This window comes from Sorex araneus, chromosome X, assembly GCF_027595985.1.
Source record: "Sorex araneus isolate mSorAra2 chromosome X, mSorAra2.pri, whole genome shotgun sequence".
Lineage (NCBI taxonomy): Eukaryota > Metazoa > Chordata > Mammalia > Eulipotyphla > Soricidae > Sorex > Sorex araneus.
In genome coordinates this window covers 53210316-53236546 of record NC_073313.1, presented here as the reverse complement: position 1 = coordinate 53236546, position 26231 = coordinate 53210316, and the positions used below count along the sequence as shown (strand labels likewise).

Here is a 26231-nt window from a genome sequence, read left to right as displayed (position 1 = left end):
TGTTTGACCCATCTTTCCAGAACTGGATTACTGACATAATTGGCATTTCATTGGGGAAGAAAATGTTTATAATTGAGTTGTAAGTTCTGCCAATTACTGTATCACTGTCACTGTCATCCCATTGTTCATTGATTTGCTCGAGTGGATACCAATAATGTCTCCATTCGTCCCTTCAGAGTTAGGAGAATGAAGCCCATTATCGTTACTGTTTTTGACTATCGAATATGCCACGGGTAGCTTGCCAGGCTCTGCTGTGTGAGATTCTGCATCGCTGTTTTCCAGGAGCTTTGTTTTATAGTCTCTGGATCTTGGCCATTGATGAGATTACATGGCGCTGGTGTGGGGGGTGGGGCTCAGTTTGTGGGTGTGACTGCCAAACTACTGGAAAACCAGGGATCTGGGTGGAGGTGGCTCAGTCCCGATCTGAGCAGTCTTGGAGTTCTCAGCCATGGGTCCCGAATACCTGGGTTCCTCTGCCAGTTCCTTCATGGGTGAGGTTTGTTCGAGTGTGTAGAGAGTGGTTTTGAGCTTGGCTGTGGCTGGGTTCTGGAGGTTTCAGCTGCCGGGGCTCTGCTTGGGGCAGAGAGGGAGACTCAACCCAAACCCCTCTGAGAGGGCCCCGGTGAAGACAGACTGGCGCGGGGGCAGGAGATTCTGCCAATACCTTCCAAAATTTTTAATTTAAAAATACCTAAAAGATTATGAAATACAGTGATAGTGGGCATGGGGAATAGGGATGTAGGATGGCAGTTCGTTTTGTTTTTGAGAAACCAAGAGTCTTCACAGATGGCAAGAGAGAATCTTCTGTGCTTTTGCCCAGGTTTTTCCAACTGGTTCGATTGTCTGACAATTTTTCAGTTGGGAAACCATGTTATCTGAGAGCATTCCTGAAGACTCTAAAGGGATGAACAACGTTCTAACATTCTTAGAACTGCTCCCATAGTTATTCCATTTGTGTTTTCCTTACATGGAGTCATTTTGTTTTCTCAGATAGTTCAGCAATAGTTGGTAAAATTGGGAACAAATGGCTACTTCTTCTAGCAAACTGTGCTCTCTTTATGTTTTATACTTTTGCACATGTAACAATGTGCTAACCTCATTTTTTCTATACTTGTTTTTCTCTCTGAAGGAAATCTCTGGCATCGTAGAAATGATGATGATGATGATGAAGATGACGATTATGATGACGATTATGATGAGTTTGATGATGATGAATCAAAATATGATGATCCTTCAACATCAACATCTCAACTGTAGACCTTGATAGCTGGAATGAGAATGTACATTTAAAATTCTACTTAATTCTGAAAACCTCAATACAGAACAGACTATATTTCAGAACAAACATGAGCATCACCAAGAAAAAACCTTCCAATTATTTACCATAATACTTTTTTCCTGGGTTCTATTAGGTTTTCTTAGAGGATTACATTTTTCAAGTTATGTTTTTCATTTATTCTTTTCTGTATACATCTTGAGCAACTAAAAGTATTTTAAATGGCTTATGGTCTAAATGAATGGCCTGGAATATATAAAGGACTGAAGGATATTCAATACCTCTTCAGGGAGCTTGGGATATTTTTCTCTGACAGTGGAACTGATGATGCTAGGGAATGAATGAAAAAAAGCTCATACTCTTGGAAACGAGGATGAGAGTGAGAACAATCAGGTTCTTCCCCAATCCATGGCAATTTAAACTTTACAACTTTTCTAGTTGGATTATAAAGATAAGAATAAGGTCCTAGGGGCTTTTCCACTTGCCTGCTAGAAAGACCACATGAGATATTTTATTGTAGACATGATGACTACTCTTTTTTTCTCTTTCCAAAACTTTCATGTTTTCCTATGTTTGCATATTTGTCTTACACTTGTCCAGGTAGTTCTCTGGTGGCTGGGTGGGCCAATTCACTGGAACTCACTAGTATAGCAATCAGACAGGCAACCCATCCATTACTTTGATCTTAGGCTACACGTTTCCACAGCGTGATTACATCCTCACTGGATTTTTTAAATGTTTTGCTACTGTGCTTCAATATATAGATTATGTATAGGAACATAATATATGCATAAATATTAATAACTTAAAAGACAAATTAGCCTCTAAGTAACACTATAATTTATTGTGCTAATCAAGGAATACCTCTCCACCCAGATCTCAAAACCCACCCTGTTACCTGTTGTACACACACACACACACACACACACACATACACACACGCAGTGTGCACTGTATCAACTAACAGCTTGTACACAAGCTATATCAACTAATTGTTCTAGTTCCTGGTGGAGCTTCTAATCTTTTGGTGCATTTTCAGTGTCTTAAAAGTGGCTGGATTCTACCTATTGTCCAGCTGACTTTGATGACCCCTTAAAATTCTGAGCCAGGCCACAGAAAGGGGAATATAAATACCAATGCCCTAGAAAATGGGGCTAAGTGGCACGCTGCCTCTAATGCTCCATTTGTACTAGACTTTATATCAGCCACTGCCCTTAACATGTGCTGTGCTCTTTCCCAACAAGGAGTCATTATGGAAGAGCCAGGCTTTGAGTTCTGTGTCTCAGATATTCAGGTTAGGATTGCCTAACAACTAAGTCACTGCCTTGGCCCTACCCTAAAAATTCCATATCGGCCCACACCTTCTGCACAGGTGTTTGGATCAGTTCCCAAATCACTTTCAGTTATTCATCTTGTTCTTTTCCCTGAGTACAGAGGAACATTCCAAATGACTATAAAGAACACAAGCCTAAGAAAATAGAGACTAAAATCCTCCGCTCCTCCATGGTTTTAATAAATTTTTAATAAATTTCTCATGAAGACAAATTAGGTGAAACTTTGTCCAAATCTCAATTTCTATTTCTTAGGTATCTATTCCTAGATTCAAGCTCCACTTTCTGGAGAGGTTCTGTCTTGTCTGTCTTGAATCCCCACCTCACCCTCAGTTCAGACCTCTAAATAAGTGTTTCCTCTCTCCTAGGGAGAGAAAGCCAGAAAACCAGTCTCTCCTCATTTATCAAACATAGTGTGCTTAATTACCTGACTCAGTCCAATGGCTGGTTCATCACGGTGCAAAATTCACACTTGAAACGCCAGTACTCAATTCTGGAACTTCACCAGCCCAGACCTCTTAAACCAGCCACCTGTGTTCCACCTCTGTAGGTGTGAGGAAAAACCATTAGCAAGGGGTAGTCCCCAAATATCTGAGTGCTGTGCCAGAATAACTAAACTATCCTAGCTGTACAACTAGAGAAGAAAGGTTATGGAAAAAGATGAAAGAGAACATGGAGAATTTGTTTAAACATCAGAATTTTAAGGGACAGATTAGAGCAGAGCATGCTGTTTCTCTGTCTTTGACTTTTTCTGAATTACTCTTTCTTCCCAGGAAGAGGCAGTAAAGGAAATCAACAAGTTCACCACTGCGGCCCAACTTGGTCCTTCTGTGGTTGCACACATTAACATCAACACACACTCACTTAGAATGGGAACTATATTGCATTTCTCTCAAAAGGGCCATTCTTAAAATGGAAACTTTCTAAATAAGAACATTTAAGGAAGCAGAAGTAAGTCCTGAGAAAGGGTAGCCTCATTTTGGCAGTCCCTAAGCAGGACTGTGTCTTATAATTATTTTGTTCAATACATAAACTGGAATAGGACTCCATCTCTTGTGCTTACTTTGCTAAATTACAGTTATGTATTTGTACATTGTAATGCTTCAGTAGCTATTGTGCCATTTGATTCCCCTTTCACCCACCCCTGCCCTCCCACCCTAAATATTGAATTGAACAATATTGAATTGAAGGAAACCACCACTTTGATTTGGGGCTGAAGTCAATTCAAGGAGCAGAAATGGTAGATGATGAGACCAGGGAGCAAGTGTGACTTGATAAATCACTTGGTTACCTTCTAAATAGTGGTCATTAATTGCTTTCTGGAAAGGAATACAACTGGCTGAGCACCTAGCTTTTTCTGATTTGGAAATGAGTAATAGCGTTCTCCCTCAGGTGAGTTGGCTTCACCTCTGGAAGCATAAACTCTTTTCGGGACGTCATTGTTAACTACAATTGGCTCGGGGGTGGGACCAAACACCAAATGTCCATTTTAATTATGCTCACAGATGCCCTTAAAAGTCAACGGTTTGGGATTTGGTTGTAACTTAGCACTTTTCTGAGGAACTGATTGAACGAGGAATTTATGGCCAGAAGAGTAGGGAAGGAAAACATCAATAGATTCAGATTGCCACAAACTGCTTTTACCATCAATACCAAAGGTCAGCAGCTATCAGTCCTCTCTATAAAAGCGCTCAGTGCTGGGCCTGGAGAAAGATAAAAAAGAATTTTTGAACGTAATAAAGTGTGTTAAAGATTTATCAGAAAAAACAATTTGGGTTAACATCTTTTTCCCATAGGACAAGAGTAGAAAAAGCTTAGTTTGATAAGTAGAAATGAATAGCAAAGTAACCATACCCATTAGCACAATACATCCTGTAAAGAACTTTGGTGGTGATGTGATTTGTGGAAATGCATTTGTCTATTTGTCTGCTGATTGGTAATTTGTGTGGTTAGCTGATTTTTGCTGTTGCTGCCTCAGGTCCCTGCAAATAAGCAGCAGCAGGACCAAGGGCTGGTTGGGGGAGGAAGCTCGAGTAGTTAATGGGGTAACCTTGAAAAGCAGAAAGAAGAGATCCACATTGTGTGCCTATTCCTCCTACCCACAAAAATGGAACACCAGTCCTCAAAGTTGATAGTTTTGCTTCTTAAAATATTTTAATAAATGAATAAATCTAATCAAGGTTTTTGTCTCATCATTGACCTGGGCATAATGGGGAGCTGAATGGTGATGGAAATATGCAGGATGGACTTGGGAGGTCATACAAACTCAGAACATACAGAAATGACAGGTGATAGAGGAGATCACAGGCCAAGAATCTTCATCAGGTTAATAATAATGTGAAAGGGCTGCCACAGAATGTTTTAAAACCCAGCTAAACTTTGATACTCCTTCAATATAATACTTGCCACTGAGTTTTTCTACAAACACATTTTCTTAATACAGACTATGGTGAAATGAGTTGTTACTGAGTAGTTTAAGTGATATAGAAAAGAATGTCCCAGTCTGCTGAATAGATATGTAAATGTAAAAACACCTTTAGTAAACTTTTCATAATACAGCCTATACCCCTAATACAAACCTCACATATTTCTCTCTCTTCCAGTAGATTTGAGATGGGAAAATCTGTTCTGTTCAGATGCAAAATTGGTTAAACTTGGGGTCAAAAGAGGTTCAATTTCTGCCTTACTTATAGTGACCCCAGCTAGCCTGTTATTAATCAGTTAGTTGGTAGGTAACAGAATATTGTACCTGGGTGAGAACTTGGATCATTTTTGTTTTGTTTTTTTTGGGCCACAACCAGTGGTACTCGGGGATGACTCCTAGATGAGTGCTCAGAGATCAATTCTGAGAGCTCAGGGGCCCAGACGTGATATCAGAACGGAACCTGGGTTGGCCATATTCAAGGCTAATGCCCTACTCACTGTACTATCTCACAAGCCCAAATTTGGATCTTCTAAATCCTTATTAAAATCCAATATTAAAAACCGTCTACTTAGAGCAAAACAGTTGTGAACTCCAGGACTATGGTTCATTATACTCGCATAACACTACTTTCTTAGATTTGTGAGAGAAATAGCTCTGCTATTTCTGTGGAGGAACTATCTCCAGGGTGGACCCTGTAATTTACATTCAGTTAATTCTATATCTTGGAGGTTAGCAAAATACCATCTAATTTAAGTGTGCTTTTTCCTGTATAAAATATAATGCTTTCTTTTACTTTTGATATATAATTTGGTGAATCTTAGCACAGATGGCTATAACCAGGTAGTCATCACTATCAAACTATTTGAAGAACATATTCAACTACTTCAAAAACTCCTTTCTTTTGCCATGTTCCTTAACATAGGTAAAAGCATTTAGCTTTCACAATTAAATGTGATATTTCATTTATCAGTTGAGAATTTTTCTATTGGTTCTTAGCTTGCTGATCAGTTTTACCATGGATGAATGCTGAATTCTGTTAGAAGCTATTTCCACATGATCTGAATTGTGATTTTCTTTTCTAAGCTATTTCTATGTATTTTTTTCAAGAATTCTCAAAAAAAAAAACACTGCCATTCATTCTCACCCAAGTTTATGATTAAGTTCGGTGAGAAACAGAGTGGCAAACATTTTGCTATGAATAGTCTAAAACTTAATTTTCAATAAATCATGCTTGTGATTATATGTCTTGTGAATATGAAAAAGAACAAGCTTGAATATAGACCATAAATGAATAATTCAGGCAATAAATAAGATCTCAAACCTGGACAATGGGAGGGAAAAATGACAAAATGACCATTTTAAGAAATATTTCAGAGGTAAATTTGGCACAATTTCATGAGGTCATACTCTTATAGGGATGTAGTTAAAACATGTAAGTAAGATAAGGAAAGTTATCAAGACAGGTTTTATTCAAAAATACGTAGGGATAAATGTAACAATAGAAAAACATTAAACTTTATAAAATATATATCCTGAAAACTATAAAACATTGAAACATATATAAAACATATATAAAACATATATAAAACATTAAAACATTGAAAACAAAGAATTAAAAGCAAAAATAAAGGGTCAAAGAAAAAGTTCAAAGGGCTGAATGACTAGCACCAAATAACACCAAGTACATTGCCAAGTATAAAACTGGCAGCCTCTAGCACTCTTGGACCTGAGCAACACCACAATGCTGGGCCCTCTCACAGAATCATCAGGCCTGCCCTGTTGCTGTGAGTGGTCACAGGGAGAACTACTGGGAAGGCAACCCACCAAAGTCTAAATAACAAAACAGATCGTGCTCAAAGATTAGAAGATACATATGGTGAAGCTGGAGAGATATTTCAGTGAGTAGGGTACTTTAACTGCACATGGCTGAACTGGGTTCCATCCCTTGCACCACAAGTGATCTCTGAGGCACAGAACAAGGGGTAACTCCAGTACATCACAAGGTGTGACACAAAAAGCAAAAGAAAAAAGAAAAAGAAGATACTTATGGTTAAGATGGCACTATTCCACAATTTACCTACAAAGTCAATGAAATCTCTATAAAGATCACAACTCTCTTTATAAATAATCAACACTAAAATTCATATAGAAAAGTGAAGGACCCATAATAGACTACATAACTTTGGGGAGGAAAGGAACAGAATCGCAAAGCTCACATTTACTGTTTTCAAAAGTGACACAGCACCACACCTACCGACCCCCAGGACACTCTCCCAACTGCACCCAGGCAGGGGGCTCCCCTGAAACCCCCCAACCCCCTGCGCTGCGTGGACATGCCTCTCTGCTCCTCTGTAACGCCCAAACTGTCAATCAGGTACTCACGCTCAGGATCGTGATCCCGTCTACCCCGCCCTGTGCCCCAAGAGATTGCTGGGGGCATGACCTGTATTTCAGGGGGCGTGGCCTCAAAAGAGGCATAGCTACTTGCCAGAGCGGCGGCCGATTATGTGGCCACAGTTGTAATTTTTCTTACATTATTCTCTGTATAACCTATTTCTCCGAAAAACACCCTGGCCATCTCAATCATTCCTTGCAAAATAGTCCTTTAGCTGACTCGAACTTCAAAAGAGCTGTCAGTGAACAATAGAATCTGCACAAACTCCTCATAAAGACAACACAGCCTTAAGTCATCACTAGAGGTCCCACATAAACCAAGAGGAGCGCCTGAGAGTAAGGAAGTATTGTAGAATTGGAACAAGCTACCATCATCAACTTAGCACAAACAGAATCCCCCTGCAGAAAGAGGGAATAGGGATAGACAACTAGAAGTTTCCAACTCTATACTTCCATAACAATATACAAAAAACAGTGAAAATCCCCTCCACGAAGATAAGATGAAGAAAAGATTCCAGAAATCTGCACAGGGTTTACCCACATACAGGTCTTCTCAGAAAAAGAATTCAGAGAGGAAATCTTGAAGAGGGTCGATGTACTCAAAGCAACCATGGAACAGACATCCAATATTTTTTCTTAATTTTTATTGAATCACCATGTGGAAAGTTACAAAGTTCTCAGGTTTATGTCTCAGTTATACAATATTCAAACACCCATCCCTTCACCAGTGCCCATATTCCACCACCAAAACCCCCAGTATACCCCCCACCCCCGCCCCCAGCCCCAACTGTATAACTGATGAATTTCACTTCATTTTCTCTTTACCTTGATTATGTTCCATATTTCAACACAAAACTCACTATTGTTGTTGGAATTTCCCCCCAAGAAAGACAGCCCTACTACCAAGGAAGCATTTGATAATTAGTTTTCCATTGCTGAGAATGAGGAGATATGTAGCCCCACTGCTCCAAGTACATAACTCTTTTTTTTCCCTTTTTCCTTTTCCTTTTTTTTCCTGCTCATCCCCCTTCCCGTGCCTCATAGTATGGTGGACACCATGCCGTGTTTCTCCCTGAAAATGGGAAAAAACCAGGAAAGAGGGATATTTCCTCTTCTCGGCCGTGGGACTGTTGCTTAGTTCACAGTCCAGAGAAGTGGCTGCTACTTTAATAACCTTCAATATTTCAACAAAAACCCACTGTTATTATTTGGATATCCCCCCCCCAAGTCAGACCTGTTAAAAAGGAACCGTTTCACATTGCTGACAATTACAGATGCTAAGTCGCGCGGATGTGGCAGTGTCTGCGCAGTTTTGGATTTCTGTATAAAGTCCAGGTAAAATTCTGCCAGAAATTGCATAACCCAGCTCACAGTCCCAGTTCATTGCTGTAAGAAGTTTCTGGAATCAAAGTCTTTATGCACAGAGGTTCCGTTTCACTCTCACAGCTCCGAATTTATCTGGGCCGAGGGCGTGCCAGTTACACCCACTTCCCATGATTCCCTAGGAGCTCCAAGTGTAAAAATCATATACCTCTGGGTTAGAAGTCTTCGAAGATGGTTCCTGCCACGTGGATGCTGCTGCCGCCGCCATTTTCCATACAGGAAGACAGGGTGGGGAGGAAAGATCCACCCCCAGACAGTATGGAGTTGTAGCCCAGTTCACAGTCCCAGTGCATTGCTATTAGAAGCTGCGCTGGATGTCCGAATGTGTTAGGTCTCTGGAATCAAAGTCTTTAGGTGCAGAGGGTCCCAGAAATCCAATAAATTAAGGGAGGATATGAATGATGCTTTGGAACGGTCAACCAAGAAAATGCAGGAAGAAATGAGATCAGAAATTTCAAAGCTACGAACAGATGTCACAAACCAACGAACAGAAATCACACAAATAAAAGCTTCGGTAGATGAATTAAAAATCTCAGTAGGTGCCCTCAACAGTAGAATGGTTACAGCCGAAGACAGAATCAGTGAGCTTGAAGATGAGCTGCACAAAGCTTACAGACAACAACAAATAATGGCAAAAGACCTCAAAATGGCTATAGAGTGAAACTGAGTCCTTGGGAATGACTTCAAGAGGAACAACATAAGAATCATTGGAGTACCAGAAGCACAGGGAAGTAATCCCAACGAAGACAAACACAGTGAAAGACATCATTTCAAAGAAATTCCCAGAGCTGGAGAAGGCAGGATCCAGATTCAAGTAATCCGAAGAGTACCAGCAAAAAGAGACCTGAATAAAAAGACTCCAAGGCATGTCATAGTCAGAATGACAGATGCTGTGGATAGAGACACAATTCTGCAAGCAGCAAGGTCAAAGAAGGAAATCACACACAAAAGAGCACCCCTCAGATTTAAAGCAGACCTATCAGAGGAAACGCTCTGAGCCCGAAGACAATGGTGGAACATAGTGAAAAAAATCAAAGAAATGAATGCTTCACCAAGAATACTTTATCCAGCTAAACTCTCACTCAAAATCAAAGGAACCATACACTATTTCTCAGATAAATAATAAGTCAGGAACTTCATAGACTCAAAACCAAACTTAAATGAAGGACTAAAGGGGCTATTGTAAGTCAAGTAAGAACCCCACAAGAACAACAGACCCCCACAGAAAGATGACACAAAATCCCATGACAATAATCTCTCTCAATGTCAATGGCCTAAATGCACCAATTAAGAGACACAGAGTGGCAAAATGGATTTGGAAACTAAACCCAACTTCTGCTGCCTGCAAGAAATACACCTGAACAGCCAGAGCAAACACAGACTCAAAGTCAAAGGGTGCAAAACAATCCTGCAAGCAAACAACTCCCTCAAAAAAGCTGGGGTGGCGATACTAGTATCCAACAACATAGATTTCAGGTAGAAAAAAGATTAGAAGGGACAGCGAAGGTCATTTTTCATTTATCAAGGGATATGTACAAGAGGAAGAAATCACACTCTTCAAAGTATCCGCTCCTGGGGCTGGAGCGATAGCACAGCGGGTAGGGTGTTTGCCTTGCATGCAGCCAACCCAGGTTCGATTCCCAGCATCCCATTTTGTCCCCTGAGCACCGGCAGGAGTAATTCCTGAGTGCAGAGCCAGGAGTAACCCCTGTGTATGGCCAGGTGTGACACAAAAAGTAAAAAAAAAAGTATAAACACCTAATGAGCGATCGGCTAAATAGTTAAAACAACTCCTAGCAGACTTTAAGGAGGACATGGCTAACAGCACAATAGTAGATGGATGTAAAAAACTAAAGCTCGCCGATAGGCATGTGCACTCGCGGGCTCTCGGGGCGGCTCTGTCTCACCGCCCACGTTCAGTGCTCTGGAACCACTGTGTGTGCTGTCGGTCAAGGGCAGGCGATGGAAGGAAGAAGGCCAAACTGGTTGCTCAATCAGTTTATTTCATTCTCTCTCTCTGCTTCTCTCCCGGCTCTCGATCTCTCTCTGAATCTGTGGATCTGTCCCCCAACCACTCTTAACCACCAAGTTAAATCCCTCCAGCATGAGGGGGTTGGGGCATACACATAGATGTGGTCACAATCAATAGGGTAAGGTTCCTTTCCCTCAGGGGATGCTTCTCCTAGGACTGATTCTCTTTCAGCAGGAGGATCCACCCAAGGGCGGAGTCCCATGAGTGTGCTTCTCCTCTCCTCATCCAGTAAACATATAAGAATTCATAATATTAATAATTTTGCATGGACACAATAAGAAATACATTAAACCTTATAGGATTGCTCTCCTTTGGCCATCTCGATCTCAGACTACAGTGCTCAGGCCAGATCAGTCTTTCCTAACCCTAGCAGGGTCCTAATCTTGTCATTACTTTTGGATCATGACACATTTGTCTATGATCAAGCTCTTAACTTATACTTAAGAATTAGGCACTTTGGCCAGGCCCATCTCAATGCCAGGGTAGCACATAACTCACAGCTTGGCCTGGTTCCGTCCCGTCCCTCGTCGGGACCCTGCTTTTGGGGTGTTAGGAACTGAGGGCAACTGAGGCTTAAGTCAAGAAAGCAGATGCTCGGGAGGGAATAATATTCGAGGCCAATTAAATCCCAAGTTACAAAAGCATATATTGTCTTCTTGTGTCTATACAAAAAGGACATAGCTTTGAATAAACTATGCAAAGGAATCAAGGAGAAGAGTAAAACAATATATACAAGTCATCAGAACATTAAGAAAGAAGCTAAAAATAAACACAGAGGAATGGGAGCACTGTGGTGGGAGTAACCCAATAAACCTAAACTACCAGAGACTATGTTATCCTACAGTAGAAGACTTCAACACTGTCTTATCACCTCTGGATAGATCAACAAGAAAAAAAGTCAGCAAGGAAACATGGACTCTGAAGGAAGAAATAGAAGACATAGGCCTAATAGATCTATACAGATCTTTAACACCCAAAAAGAAAGAATACACATTCTTTTCCAGGGCACACGGAACATTTTCCAAAATAGACCATGTACTGGGCCACAAAACATACCTCAATAAAATCAGAAAAATAGAAATTGTATCAACTAGCTTCTCAGACCATGATGCGATGAAAATACAAGCTAATCACACTCAGACACGAAGAATCAAAACAAACACCTGAAAATTAAATAGCTCAGTGTTGAACAATGAGTGGTTGAGGAAGGAAATAAAGGAAGAAATCAAAAGATACCTTGAAACAAATGAGAATGAAGACACAAGCTACAAAAACTTACGGGACGCAGCTAAAGCTAAGTTAAGGGGAAAATTTATGGATCTGCAAGCATTCCTCAGGAAGGAAGAAAGGGCCTACATAGATAGCTTGACTTCACAGATCAAAGCCTTAGAAATGGACCAGAAAAAGGAACCCAAACCAGAACGAAGGAAAGAAATAATAAAAATTAGATCAGAAATTAACGACATGGAAACCCAGAAAACAATCTGAAAGGTCAATGAAACCAAGAGCTCGTTCTTTGAGAAAATAAACAAGATTGATACACCACTAGCAAGACTAACAAAGAGAGAGAGAGAACCCTGAAACAGAATCATGAATGAAAAGGGGGACATCACAGCAGAAACCAGTGAAATTCAAAAGATTGTCAAAGACTACTTTGAAATTTTGTATGCCACAAAACAAGAGAACCTAAAAGAAATGGATGGATTCCTTGATTCCTACAATCTCCGAAGACTGAACCAAGAAGACTTGGAATACCTGGATAGACCCTTTAATATCAAGAAAATTGAAACTGTAATCAAAAATCTCCCCAAAAACAAAAGCCCATGTCCAAATTGATTCACTGGTGAATTCTTCTAAACATTTAAAGAAGACCTGTTGCCATTTCTCCTGAAGCTTTTCCAGGAAATTGAAAAAACAGGAACTCCCCCAACAGTTTCTATGAAGCACACATCTTCCTAATACCAAAAGCAAACAAAGAAAGCACTAACAAAGAAATTAATAGACCAATATCCCTTATGAACACTGATGCTAAGTTCCTCAACAAAATATTAGCAAATATGATTCAACAACTCATAAAAAAAATCATACACCATGACCAAGTGGGATTCATCCCAGGGATGCAAGGATGGTTTAATGTTCAGAAATCAATCAACATAATCCATCATATCGACAAAAGTAAAGATAAAAACCATATGATCATATCAATAGATGCAGAGAAAACATTTGACAAGATCCAACATCCTTTCATGATGAAAACTCTCACCAAAATGGGTTTTGGAGGAACTTTCCTCAAGATAGTCAAAGCCATCTATCACAAGCCTGCGGCAAGCATTACCCTCAATGGGGAAAAACTAAGGGCCTTTCCTCTAAGATCAGCACAAGACAAGGATGCCCACTCTCACCACTTCTCTTCAATATAGTACTGGAAGTACTTGCGATAGCTGTCAGACAAGAAAAAGCAATTAGGGGCATCCAGATAGGAAAGGAAGTAATCAAACTCTCACTATTCACAGACGATATGATGCTAAATCTAGAGAAGCCTAAAGCCTCTACTAAGAAACTCTTAGTAACAATAGACTTATACAGTAAAGTTGCAGGCTATACAATCAATACCCAAAAATCCATGGCCTTCCTATATGCAAAAAATGAGACAGAGGAAAAGCACATGAAAAAAGCAATCCCATACACAATCGTGCCCCAGAAAATCAAGTAACTCGGAATCAGCTTAAGCAAGGAAGTAAAAGACCTCTACAAAGAAAACCATAAAACGCTACTCCATGAAATAAAGGAGGACATGAGGAAATGGAAACATATTCCCTGCTCATGGATAGGGAGAATCAACATTGTCAAAATGGCAATACTCCCCAAAGCATTATACAGATTCAACGTGATCCCTATAAGGATACCCATGTCATTCTTCAAAGAAATGGATCAAGCAATCCTAAAACGCATATGGAAAAACAAACACCCATGGATAGCTATAACAATTCTTGGGAAAAAGACAATGTGATACATCGCCCTCCCCAACCTTAAACTTTACTACAAAACGGTAACAATTAAAAGAGCAAGGCAATGGAACAAAGGCAGAGCCGCAGATCAATAGAACAGGGAATAATATCCCTACACACAACCCAAATGCATGATCATCTAGTCTTTGATAAGGGAGCAAGAAATGTGAAGTGGAGCAAGGAAAGCCTCTTTAACAAATGGTACTGGCACAACTGGACAACTACATGCAAAAGAATGGGCTTAGACCTTGACTTGACACCATGCACAAAAGTCAGATCAAAAAGGATTAAAGACCTCAACATCAGACCGCCGAGATGTGATCCAGGGGTACGCACGCATGTGCGGCCTCTCCGCAGCTGCACAAGCGTGAATCCAGACCCAGCAAAACCTCTTTAGGCATGTGCAACTCCTCGCAGAATGTCTCCAGCCTGAGAACTAAGCCTCGGCCCCGTGCCCGCCCAGGAGGGGAAAGGTATTTCTCTCTCTCGCCTCTTTCTCTCCGGGGATGAAGGGCGCGGTGTCCGCCATAAGACGACCACAGATGGGATTTACGACAAAAACTGCAGCAAAAGGACACGAGGGTGCTCTTGGGAAGGTGGGAGGCACCGGCCCCTCCCACCGCCCAGATGTGATCCCTGGGGCCGCACACATGTGCGGCCTCTCCGCAGCTGCACAAGCGTGAATCCAGACCCAGCAAAACCTCTTTCGGCATGGGCAACTCCTCACAGAATGTCTCCAGCCTGAGAACTAAGCCTCGGCCCCGTGCCCGCCCAGGAGGGGAAAGATATTTCTCTCTCTCTCTCTCTCTCTCGCTTCTTTCTCTCCGGGGATGAAGGGCGCGGTGTCCGCCATATTAAGACGACCACAGATTGGGTTTTCAAGCCTGCAATTATCTAATATCTGGAAGAAATCTCCCTGGACTTCTTGTTAAAGTACAGAAATTCAAAACCGCGCGGCCTCTACTGCGGCCGCGCGACCTTATTTGTCTTCACAGTAGGTCTGAATCTAGTGGGGTACTCCTAACAACAATAGTGAGGTTTGTGTTGAAATATTGAATGTAACCAAAGTAAACAGAATGTAAAATGAAACTTATCAGTTACAAGGTAGGGGATGGAGGGGCGGGATGGGAGGTGTACTGTGTGGGTTTTTTTTTTTTGGTGGTGGTATATGGGCACTGGTGAAGGGATGGTTGTTTCAGCATTGTATAACTGAGACCTAAGCCTGAAAGCATTGTAATCTTCCACACGGTGATTTAATAAAATAAAATTAAAAAAAATAAAGACCTCAACATCAGACCACAAACCATAAGGTACACTGCAGACAAGGTCGGCAAAACCCTCCATGATATTGAAGATAAAGGTATCTTCAAAGATGACACACAACTGAGCAACCAAGTGGAAACAGAGATAAACAAATGGAACTACGTTAAACTAAAAAGCTTCTGCACCACAAAAGATACAGTGACCAGAATACAAAGATGGAAAAGGATATTCACCCAATACCCATCGATAAGGGGTTTATATCAAGGGTTTATAAGGCACTGGTTGAACTCTACAAGAAGAAAACATCCAACCCCATCAGAAAATGGGGCAAAGAAATGAACAGAAACTTTTCCAAGGAAGATATACGAATGGCCAAAAGGCACATGAAAAAGTGCTCTACTAATTATCAGGGATATGCATATCAAAACAACCATGAGATACCACCTCACACCACACAGACTGGCACGCATCCAAAAGAACAAAAGCAACTGCTGTAGGAGAGGATGTGGGGAGAAAGGGACCCTTCTACACTACTGGTGGGAAAGCCAACTGGTTCAGCCCGTTTGGAAAACAAAACTATGCTTCTCAAAAAATTAGAAATTGAGCTCCCATTTGACCCAGCAATACCACTGCTGGGAATATATCCCAGAGAAGCAAAAAAAGTATAGTCGAAATGACAACTGCACTTATATGATCATCGCAGCACTGTTTACAATAGCAAGAATCTGGAAAAAACCCAAGTGCCCTAGAACAGATGACTGGTTAAAGAAACTTTGGTACATCTATACAATGGAATACTATGCAGCTGTTAGAAAAAAATGAAGTCATGAACTTTGCATATAAGTGAATCAACATGGAAAGTATCATGCTAAGGAAAATGAGTCAGAAAAACAGAGACAGGGACTGGAGAGATAGCACAGCGGGTGGGGTGTTTGCCTTGCACGCGGCCGACCCAGGTTCAAATCCCAGCATCCCATATGGTCCCCTGAGCACGGCCAGGGGTGATTCCTGAGTGCAGAGCCAGGAGTAACCCCTGTGCATCGCCAGGTGTGACCCAAAAAGAAAAAAAAAGAAAAAGAGAGACAGACATTGAAAGACTGCACTTTTCTCTGGAATACAAAATAACAGAGTAGAAGAGTAACACCCAAGAATAGTAGAAATAAGTACAAGGAAGTTGATACCATGGCTTGGAAGCTGGCCTCACATTCTGGGGAAAAGCCAGCTCAGATAGAGAAGGGAACACCAAGTAAAATGTGGTTGGAGGCCATGGGTGGGAAGGGTGATGCATGCTGAAAGGAGACTAGAGACTGAACACAATGGCCACTCAACACCCCTATTGCAAATCACAACACCCAATTGGAGAGAGAGAACAAAAGGGAATACCCTGCCACAGAGGCGGGGTGGGGTGGGGGGAGATGGGATTGGGGTGTGGGAGGGATACTGGGTTTATTGGTGGTGGAGAATGGGCACTAGTGAAGGGATGGGTTTTCAAACATTGTATGAGGGAAACACGAGCGTGAAAATGTATAAATCTGTAAATTTACCCTAACCATGATTCACTAATTAAAAAATAAATACATTTTTTAAAAGTGATACAGCTACTAATGCCATGGTACTCACTTAGGGGATAGAATTATAGGTAAATGGGATGTAACTGAGAGTCTGGAAATAGGCTCCCATATTGATAGTCAATCAGTTTTCAACAGTGTCACCAAAATAATGGAAGAAAGGAATTTTTAAGTGTTGCTGGAAACTTGATATTCCCATGCAAGAAAATGAATGATCTTAAAATCCTGTGCCAATACCATGTTAAATTAATTCAAACTGGGCTTAAGATCAAAGTATAGGAGTAGTATAGGGTAAATGTTCTTGGACAATGTACTGGCTCTTTACATATAAAAAGCAAAAATATTTTAAATGTTAAATTGTTAAACTTAATTAAAATTAAAGTTTAAAACCTCATCAGAATTTAAAGTGTTTCAAATCACAGAATTATTAAAATAAAAACATAAATCACAGAATCAGAAATAATGTAAGATCCCAAGTATATAATGAATTCCTTTTACTGAGTAATAAATAACCAATAACCCAATCTTTAAAAAGACCAAGAATTTAAAGAGAGGGGCTAGAGTGATAGCACAGCAGGGAGGGTGTTTTCCTGGCACACAGCTGACCCGGGATCGATCTCCAGTGGCCCATATGGCCCGCGAGCACTGCCAGGAGTCATTCCTGAGTTGAGTCAGGAATAACCCCTATCCATTGCTGGGTGTGCCCCAAAATGCAAAAACAGAATTTAAAAAGAAATTTCTCTATTAATGACATATAGAAGTGTGTGCAGGAAAATGTTCAACATCATTAACCAACAGAGAAATGTAAATCAAAACCACAGTAACATACTACTTCATATCCATTAGAATGGCTATAATAGGAAAACAGAACTTCTGAAGTGGCAGAAAAGCAAATATCCCCACTAACATAAAACCAAAACTCAACTATATACCAAAGACAAAAATCTCATCCACTTACAGCCTGGTTTGCCTAACATGTATATCCATATATCTCAAGGTGTGTGTCTATGGCACAAAATGCAAGGTAGTGGGGACCTGATCTATGAAGGGACTCATGACAGCACAGTATACGTCAAAAGTTATTTTGTAGAACAGATTTTCCAACTGTGGGAGAACTTAAACTGTGTAAATAATGCTCCATAAAACCAGTGACTACTGGGGCTGGTGTGTGGTAAAGACTCCATTGCTGACAATAAAGGCCTTGTGTGGGAGAAGAGATAGTATAGCGGGCAGGGTGCTTGTCTTGCATATGGGTTTGATCCTCCAGTACCACATACAGTCCCTTTAACCTACCAGGAGTGATTCCTGAGTGCAGAGCCAGGAGTAAGCACTGACCACCACCAAGTGTGGCCAAAAAGCAAACAAAAAAGCCCTTGGGACAAAGAAAATGGAGCCCTCCTCCCCTTTTCATCCTGCCTGTGGGAGAGGTAGAACTGTGAGGCCCTGAGGAGGAAAAGACCTGCAGGGCCACGGCAGACAAGAAACTGCATCTGGGCTCTGAAAGAAAGCCATTTTGGTGGACACTGCCACAGTTAGAGCAGTTAGAGTCCCTACCACACACTGTCACTACTAAACCTCACACTCAAGACATTCAGGCTACATTTCCTTAGACAGCTGCCCTACTGTGTCTCATCCTGTTGGCTGTATAGGTTTGCAATCAAAAACGGAAAATGCCTGAACACTGGGTGGACAGAATACTATCACACTTATTCAGAGACAAGAAAGAGCCACATGACAAATAAAATGAAGATCTGAGGCTAGATAATGTCACAGTGATTTTAACAGACAGCCTCATAAAATAAGCCTCCTTTCTCTATAGACATCACTGATAAGTGTCTACAACCATTAGAATCTTAGTCTACAAAAGCCCACCCTATAGCTAAGGCTCTACAGAGGGAGGTCTGGCAAAGCTTGGAAATCTTAGAGCCCTTTCTGCTTTATTAAAAGTCCAGGCAAGCCCTGCTGACAGACAGTGCCAAAAGCAGCAGCAGATGTAGACAACTAATGCTAGAAGAAAGGACTGTTCAGTTAAGACAGCAAATGGGTATCTTAAAAAGGTGACCAAAGAATTCCATAGCCAGCTGGTCTTTCCCAACCTGGGCATCAATGGAAGGAAACCCAGAACATATCGGGCCTTTTCCCCGAGGTTCCAGATGAACATAAAGGATCTTCAAACTAAAAGCTTCAGCATTTCTTGTCGAAAACAAGGCAAATGATGAAAAAGGTTAAATCAGGTCATAGACCCAAATTTCTTTATTTTTTCCATTTTTATTGTTTCACAGTGATACATACACTTACAAGGTTGTTCATAATTGGATTTCAGTCATATAGTGTTCCAACACCCATCCCTTCACCAGTGTACTTTTCCCAACACCAATGGTCCCATGTCCCAGTTTCCCTCCACCTAACCCCTGTCCCACCACCTGCCACTATGTCAGGCATTTTTCTCTCTCTTTCTCTCTCTCCTTCTCTCTCTTTCCTTCTCTCTCTTACACTCTCTCTTTTTTCTCTCCCTCTCTTTCTCTTTCCTTTTGGACTTTATGGTTTGCAATCCAGATAATAAAAAATAATCAGTTATATCGCTTTACCTGTGACCTTGACCCCACACACTCTTGTGGCAAACTTCCAACCATTGACCTGTCCTCCTGGTCTGTATTTTCCTTACCTTGAACATTAATCTCATAATATATATATATATGTATATATATATAACACACCTGTGTTCCTCTGCCTGTACCTTCATGCTTGAGGCCTGTCTGAACGTGTGGAGAAGGGCCTTGAGCATGGCTGTGGTTAGGGTCCAGTGGTCTTCGGCTCCGGGAGCTCTGCTCGAGGTGGGGAGGGAAGCTGGAGCAGAGACTCTCAGATGTGTGTAATTCCATCAATAGCCAACATCCAGAGACTTAAAAGCAAGCTCCCAGAAGAGAGCAATGCAGAGAGCCTCTTGCCCGCACGCCTGACTGTCTTCCCCGGGGACTCTCAGAGGGGATGGGCTCCAGCTTCCCTCCCCATCCCGAGCAGAGCTCCCGGTGGGTTCCAGGTTCCAGGTTCCAGGCCGAAGACCACTGGAACCTAGCCACAGCCATGCTCGAGGCCCCTCTCCACACGTTCAGACAGGCCTCACGCATGAAGGTACCGGCAGAGGAACCCGGGTGTGTGTAATTCCATCAACAGCCAACATCCAGAGACTTAAAAGCAAGCTCCCAGAAGTGTGCAGCCGCTTTGCTTGTAGCTTACTTCTGATATCTTGTAGCTTACTTCTCCCTCTGCGAGAAACTGGCAAGCTTCTGAGAGTGTCCTGCCCACATGGGACAGCCTTGCCATGGTGTATTCATATGCTAAATCCAGTAAAATGCTGGATCTCATTCCCCTGACCCTGAAAGAGCCTCCAGTGCGACATCGTTGGGAGGGCAGAGTCGAGAGAGACTTCTAAGATCTCAGGGGAAGGACGAATTGAGATATTACTGAGCCCCTTAAGTAATCGATAATTAACGGGATTTCGTGATCGTGATCATGATATATATATATACATATATATCACAAATGAATGCAGTTACTCTATACCTGTCTCTCTTCTTATGACTCATTTTATTCAACATGATAATCTCCATTTCAGGACTTCAGTCTTCCTAAGAGCTACGTAGTATTCCATTGTGTAGTTGTACCATAGTTTCTTTATCCAGTCATATGTTCTCGGTCACTCGGTTTATTTCCAGTTTCTGGCTACTGTGAATAGTGCTGCAGTGAACATAGAAGTGCAGATAATGTTTCTTCTGTGTGTTTTTGGGCCCCAGGTTATATTCCCAGAAATGGTATAGCTGGGTCAAATTGCAGCTCAATTTCTAGTTTTTGGAAGAATGTTTATAGTGTTTTCCATAAAGCTGGACTAGTCGGCATTCCCACCAACAATTAATAAGAGTCCCTTTCTCTCCACATCCTGGCCAACACTAATTGCTCTTGTACTTTTGGATATGTGCCAGTCTCTGTGGTGTCAGATGACATCTCATAATTTTGATTTGCATCTCCCTGATAATTACCAATGTAGAGCATTTTATCATGTTCCTCTTGCCATTTGAATTTCTTCTTTGAGGAAGTTTCTGTTCAATTCCTCTTCCCATTTTTTGATGGGGTTAGATGTTTATTTCTTGTAAAGTTCTACCATAAGAGACACAAATCTCTTTAGAAATCTTCCTATATGTCATGGAAATGGATGAGCTAACAGTAAATTTTTAAAACTATTATGAATAAGAATCAATTAAATACACCAAATTTACCCTAATACATAACAAAACATTATTGAACTAAAAAGAGGAAATGCAGATAGAATCTGTAAGCAAATACATTGTAGGTATATTAAAAATCCAAACACTAAATATGTAAAACAAATTGAACAAAATTAAAAACCTCCATAGAACCGCGCGGCCGCAAGCGGCCGCGCAGACTCAAAGTCTTCACTCTTACCAATGAAGAGAAATTATTAGATGATGCCTATTCGGCAGGCCTGATTGTTGGGGAAAATTCCCAATCAATAATAGTGAGTTCTGTATGGAAATATGAAATGTACTCAATATATATAGAGAATAATGGGAATATCATTAGCTACTTAGATGGGGGGTGGGGTGGGAGGGGGGTGTATTGGGGTTCTTGGTGGTGGAACGGGTGCACTGGTGGTTTAATCAGTATTTGACTGTGACTTGAACCTGAAAGCTTTGTATTTTTTCTTGTTTTCACGGTGGTTCAATAAAATATTTCTTTTTAAAAAAAAAAACCTCCATAGGAAGAACATAAAACCCCTTCCCCGCCCCCTGCCCGCCGCGGTTTGGGGCTTGCCCTGATGCCCCCACCCCCGCCTGGCACCTTTCCACCACCGCGATCGGTTCCTGACCAATCCCCACTCTGCTGGTTAGGGGCGTGTCCTCACCTTAGGAGCGTGGCCTCAAAAGTGGGCGTGGCCTCTTTCCGGAGCGGCGGCCATTTTTTACCATTCAGTGCATTGTCCTTTGGCCACAATTGATAGAACCTACTCCTCTGAAGAATTCCCTGGTCATCTTAGTCACTATATGCTAATAGTCAAATAACCTAGCCTATCCTAATTTCACAAAACCTGTCAGTTAACACATCAAGTTTCACATAAAAGTCCTTTGTCAAAAGAGCATAGCCCCACATCTTCAGTTGATGCCCCTCCCAAGCTAAGGAGAGCACCGGATAGTAAAGCCCATAACAACATGAAGAAACAGCGAAAATCCCCACAACCAGGAGAGATCCAAGAAAATATCTCACTAACCTCAAAAGTGACTTCCAAGAAATATAACCTCCTCTCGGATAAAGAATTCAGAGAGGAAATTGTGAGGACGGTTCACAAACTCAAAGCAACTATGGAACGAACTTCCAATAAATTAAGGGAGGATATGGATGCAACATTGGAACGCTCCACCAAGATAATCAAGGAAGAAATGAGAGCAGATATTTCAAAGCTACGAACAGAAGTCATACAACTAAAAGAATCAGTAGATGAAATAAAAAACTCGGTAGGAGCCCTCAATGGTAGAATGACTACAGCCGAAGACAGAATCAGTGAGCTTGAAGATGAGATGCACAAAGCATATAGGGAACAACAAATAATGGCAAAAGACCTCAAAATGGTTCTAGAGCGAATTAGAGTCCTAGGGGATGATCTCAGGAGAAACAACATAAGAATCATGGGAGTGCCGGAACCACACGAAACCAATCCCAATGAAAAAAACACCATTAAAGACATCATTGCTAAAAAATTCCCAGAGCTAGAGAATGTGGGCATCCAGATCCAAGGAGTCCGAAGGGTACCAGCAAAAAGGGATCCAAATAGAAAATCCCCAAGGCATATCATAGTCAGAATGATGGATGCCGTGGATAGAGACACAATACTGCAAGCAGCAAGATCAAAGAGGGAGATCATATACAAAGGAGCACCCCGTAGATTCACAGCAGACCTATCAGAAGAAACCCTCCAAGCCCGAAGACAATGGTGGGATATAGTGAAAAAACTTCATGAAATGAATGCCTCACCAAGAATACTCTACCCGGCTAAACTCTCAGTTAAACTTGAAGAAACCATACACTATTTCACGGACAAGCAACAGCTCAGGAACTTCATAGACTCAAGACCAAATTTAAAAGAAGGACTCAAAGGACTACTATAAGACAAGGAAAAAAACCTACAAGAACAACAAACCCTACAGAAAAATGACACAAAATCCCATGATAATAATTTCTCTTAATGTTAACGGTCAAAATGCAACAATCAAGAGGCACAGAGTGGCAAAATGGATTCAGAAACTAAACCCAACTTTCTGCTGCCTACAAGAAACACATCTGAATAGTCAGAACAAACACAGACTCAAAATCAAAGGATGGAAAACAATCCTGCAAGCAAACAGCTCCCTCAAAAAAAAGCGGGGGTGGCCATACTAGTATCCAATAGCATAGATTTCAGGCTGAAAAAGATCAGAAGGGACAGCGAAGGTCATTTTCTATTCATCAAGGTATATGTACAACAGGAAGAAATCACACTCTTAAACGTATACGCACCTAATGAACAACCAGTTAAATACTTAAAAGAACTCCTAACAGAATTTAAGGAGGACATAACTAGTACCACTATAGTAGTTGGAGACTTCAACACTGCCCTATCACCTCTGGATAGATCGACAAGAACAAAACTCAGCAAGAAAACGATGGCTCTGAAGGAATAAATGGAGGAGACAGGGCTGATAGACCTATACAGGGCTATACACCCCAAAAAGAAAGAATACACATTCTTTTCCAGCGCACACGGAACGTTTTCCAAAATAGACCACATTCTGGGCCACAAATTATACCTTAATAGAATCCGGAAGATAGAAATTGTATCAACTATCTTTTCAGACCATGATGCACTGAAGATGGAAGTTAATCACGCACAGATGCGGAGAATCAAATCAAACACTTGGAAATTAAATAACTCACTATCGAACAACGAGTGGGTCACGAAGGAAATCAAGGAAGAAATGAAGAGATACCTCAAAACAAATGAGAATGAAGACACAAGCTACCAGAACCTATAGGACGCAGCTAAAGCTGTGTTAAGGGGAAAATTTATAGCTCTGCAAGCCTTCCTCAGAAAGGAAGAAAGGGCCTATAAAGATAGCTTGACTTTGCAGCTCAAGTTCTTAGAAGAGGACCAGCAAATGGAACCCAAACCAGATCGAAGGAAAGAAATAATAAAACTTAGAGCAGAAATTAATGATATGGAAACCCGAAAAACAATCCGAAAGATCAGTGAAACAAATAGCTGGTTCTTTGAGAAAATAAATAAGATTGATAAACCGCTAGCATGACTCACAAAGAAAGAAAGAGAGAAAACCCTAATAAACCGAACCAGAAATGAAAAGGGGGACATCGCAACAGAAACCAAGGAGATTCAAGGGATCATCAGAGACTAGTTTGAAAGTCTGTATGCCACAAAACAAGAGAACCTAAAAGAAATGGACGAATTCCTTGACTCCTACAATCTCCTAAGACTGAACCAAGAAGATATGAAATACCTGAATAGGCCCATAAATATCAAGGAAATCGAAACCGTAATCAAAAGTCTCCCCAAAAACAAAAGCCCAGGCCCAGACGGATTCACTGGAGAATTCTTCCAAACATTTAAAGAAGACTTGTTGCCAGTTCTCCTCAAGGTTTTCCAGAAAATTGAAAAGACAGGAACCCTTCCGAACAGTTTCTATGAGGCACATATCTCCCTAATACCAAAAGCAAACAAAGACACCACTAACAAAGAAAACTATAGACCAATATCCCTGATGAACACTGATGCGAAGATCCTAAACAAAATACTAGCAAATAGAATCCAACAACTCATCAAAAAGATCATACACCATGACCAAGTGTGATTCATTCCTGGGATGCAAGGATGGTTTAACATTTGGAAATCAATTAACATAATCCATCATATCAACAAAAAGTAAAGACAAAACCATATGATCATATCAATAGATGCAGAGAAAGCATTTGACAAGATCCAACACCCATTCATGATTAAAAGCTCTCACCAAAATGGGTTTTGGAGGAACTTTTCTCAAGATAGTCAAAGCCATGTACCACAAACCTATGGCAAGCATTATCATCAATGGAGAAAAACTAGGGACTTTCCTCTAAGATTGGGGACAAGAAAAGGATGCCCAGTCTCACCAATTCTCTTTAATATAGTACTGGAAGTACTAGCAATAGCCATTAGGCAAGGAAAAAGATACTAAGGGGATTCAGATCGGAAAGGAAGAAATCAAGCTCTCACTATTTACAGACGATATGATACTATACCTAGAAAAGCCTAAAAGCTCTAGTAAGAAACTCTTAGAAACAATTGACCTGTACAGGAAAGTTGCAGGCTATAAAATCAATACCCAAAAATCCATGGTCTTCCTATATGCAAACAATGAAACAGAGGAAAGGGACATGAAAAAAAGCAATCCCATTCACAATTGTGCCCCAGAAAATCAAGTACCTTGGAATCAGCTTAACTAAAGAACTAAAGGACCTCTACAAAGAAAACTATAAAACGCTACTCCATGAAATAAAAGAGGACATGAGAAAATGGAAACATATCCCCTGCTCATGGATAGGGAGAATAAACATTGTGAAAATGGCAATACTCCCCAAAGCATCATACAGATTTAATGCGATCCCTATAAGGATACCCATGGCATTCTTCGAAGAAACGGATCAAGCAATCCTGAAATTTATATGGAAAAATAAATGCCCACGGATAGTAAAACAATTCTTGGGAAAAAGATGATGGGAGGCATCACCCTCCCCAACCTTAAACTCTACTACAAAGCAGTAACAATTAAAACAGCATGGTACTGGAACAAAGGCAGAGCTGAAGACCAATGGAACAGGGTGGAATATCCCTACACACAACCTCAAATGTACGGTCATCTAATCTTTGATAAGGGAGCAAGAAATGTGAAGTGGAACAAGGAAATTCTCTTTAACAAATGGTGCTGGCACAACTGGTCAACCACATGTAAAAGAATGGGCTTAGACCTCGACTTGACACCATGCACAAAAGTCAGATCAAAATGGATTAAAGACCTCAACATCAGACCACAAACCACAAGGTACATTGAAGACTAGGTCGGCAAAACCCTCCACGATATTGAAGATAAAGGTATATTCAAAGATGACACGCAACTGACCAACCAAGTGGAAACAGAGATCAACAGATGGGACTACATTAAACTAAAAAGCTTCTGCACCACAAAAGATACAGTGACCAGAATACAAAGACAATCTACAGAATGGGAAAGGATATTTACACAATACCCATCAGATAAGGGGTTGATATCAATGGTATATAAAGCACTGGTTGAACTCTACAAGAAGAAAACATCCAACCCCATCAGAAAATGGGGCGAAGAAATGAACAGAAACTTTTCCAAGGAAGAGATATGAATGGCCAAAAGGCAAATGAAAAAGTGCTCTGCATCACTAATCATCAGAGAGATGCAGATCAAAACAACCATGAGATA

General features: G+C 41.0%; 1 protein-coding gene across 1 annotated transcript in view; it reads left to right on the top strand.

Moving 5' to 3' along the window:
* Window positions 1-1257, top strand: part of DGKK (diacylglycerol kinase kappa) — a 182524-nt gene extending 181267 nt beyond the window's left edge. The window contains exon 29 of the mRNA XM_055121079.1: window positions 1130-1257. Coding sequence (XP_054977054.1) covers window positions 1130-1257 — 128 coding nt within the window. The remainder of the gene's footprint in view (window positions 1-1129) is intronic.
* The last annotated feature ends 24974 nt before the right edge of the window (window positions 1258-26231 follow it).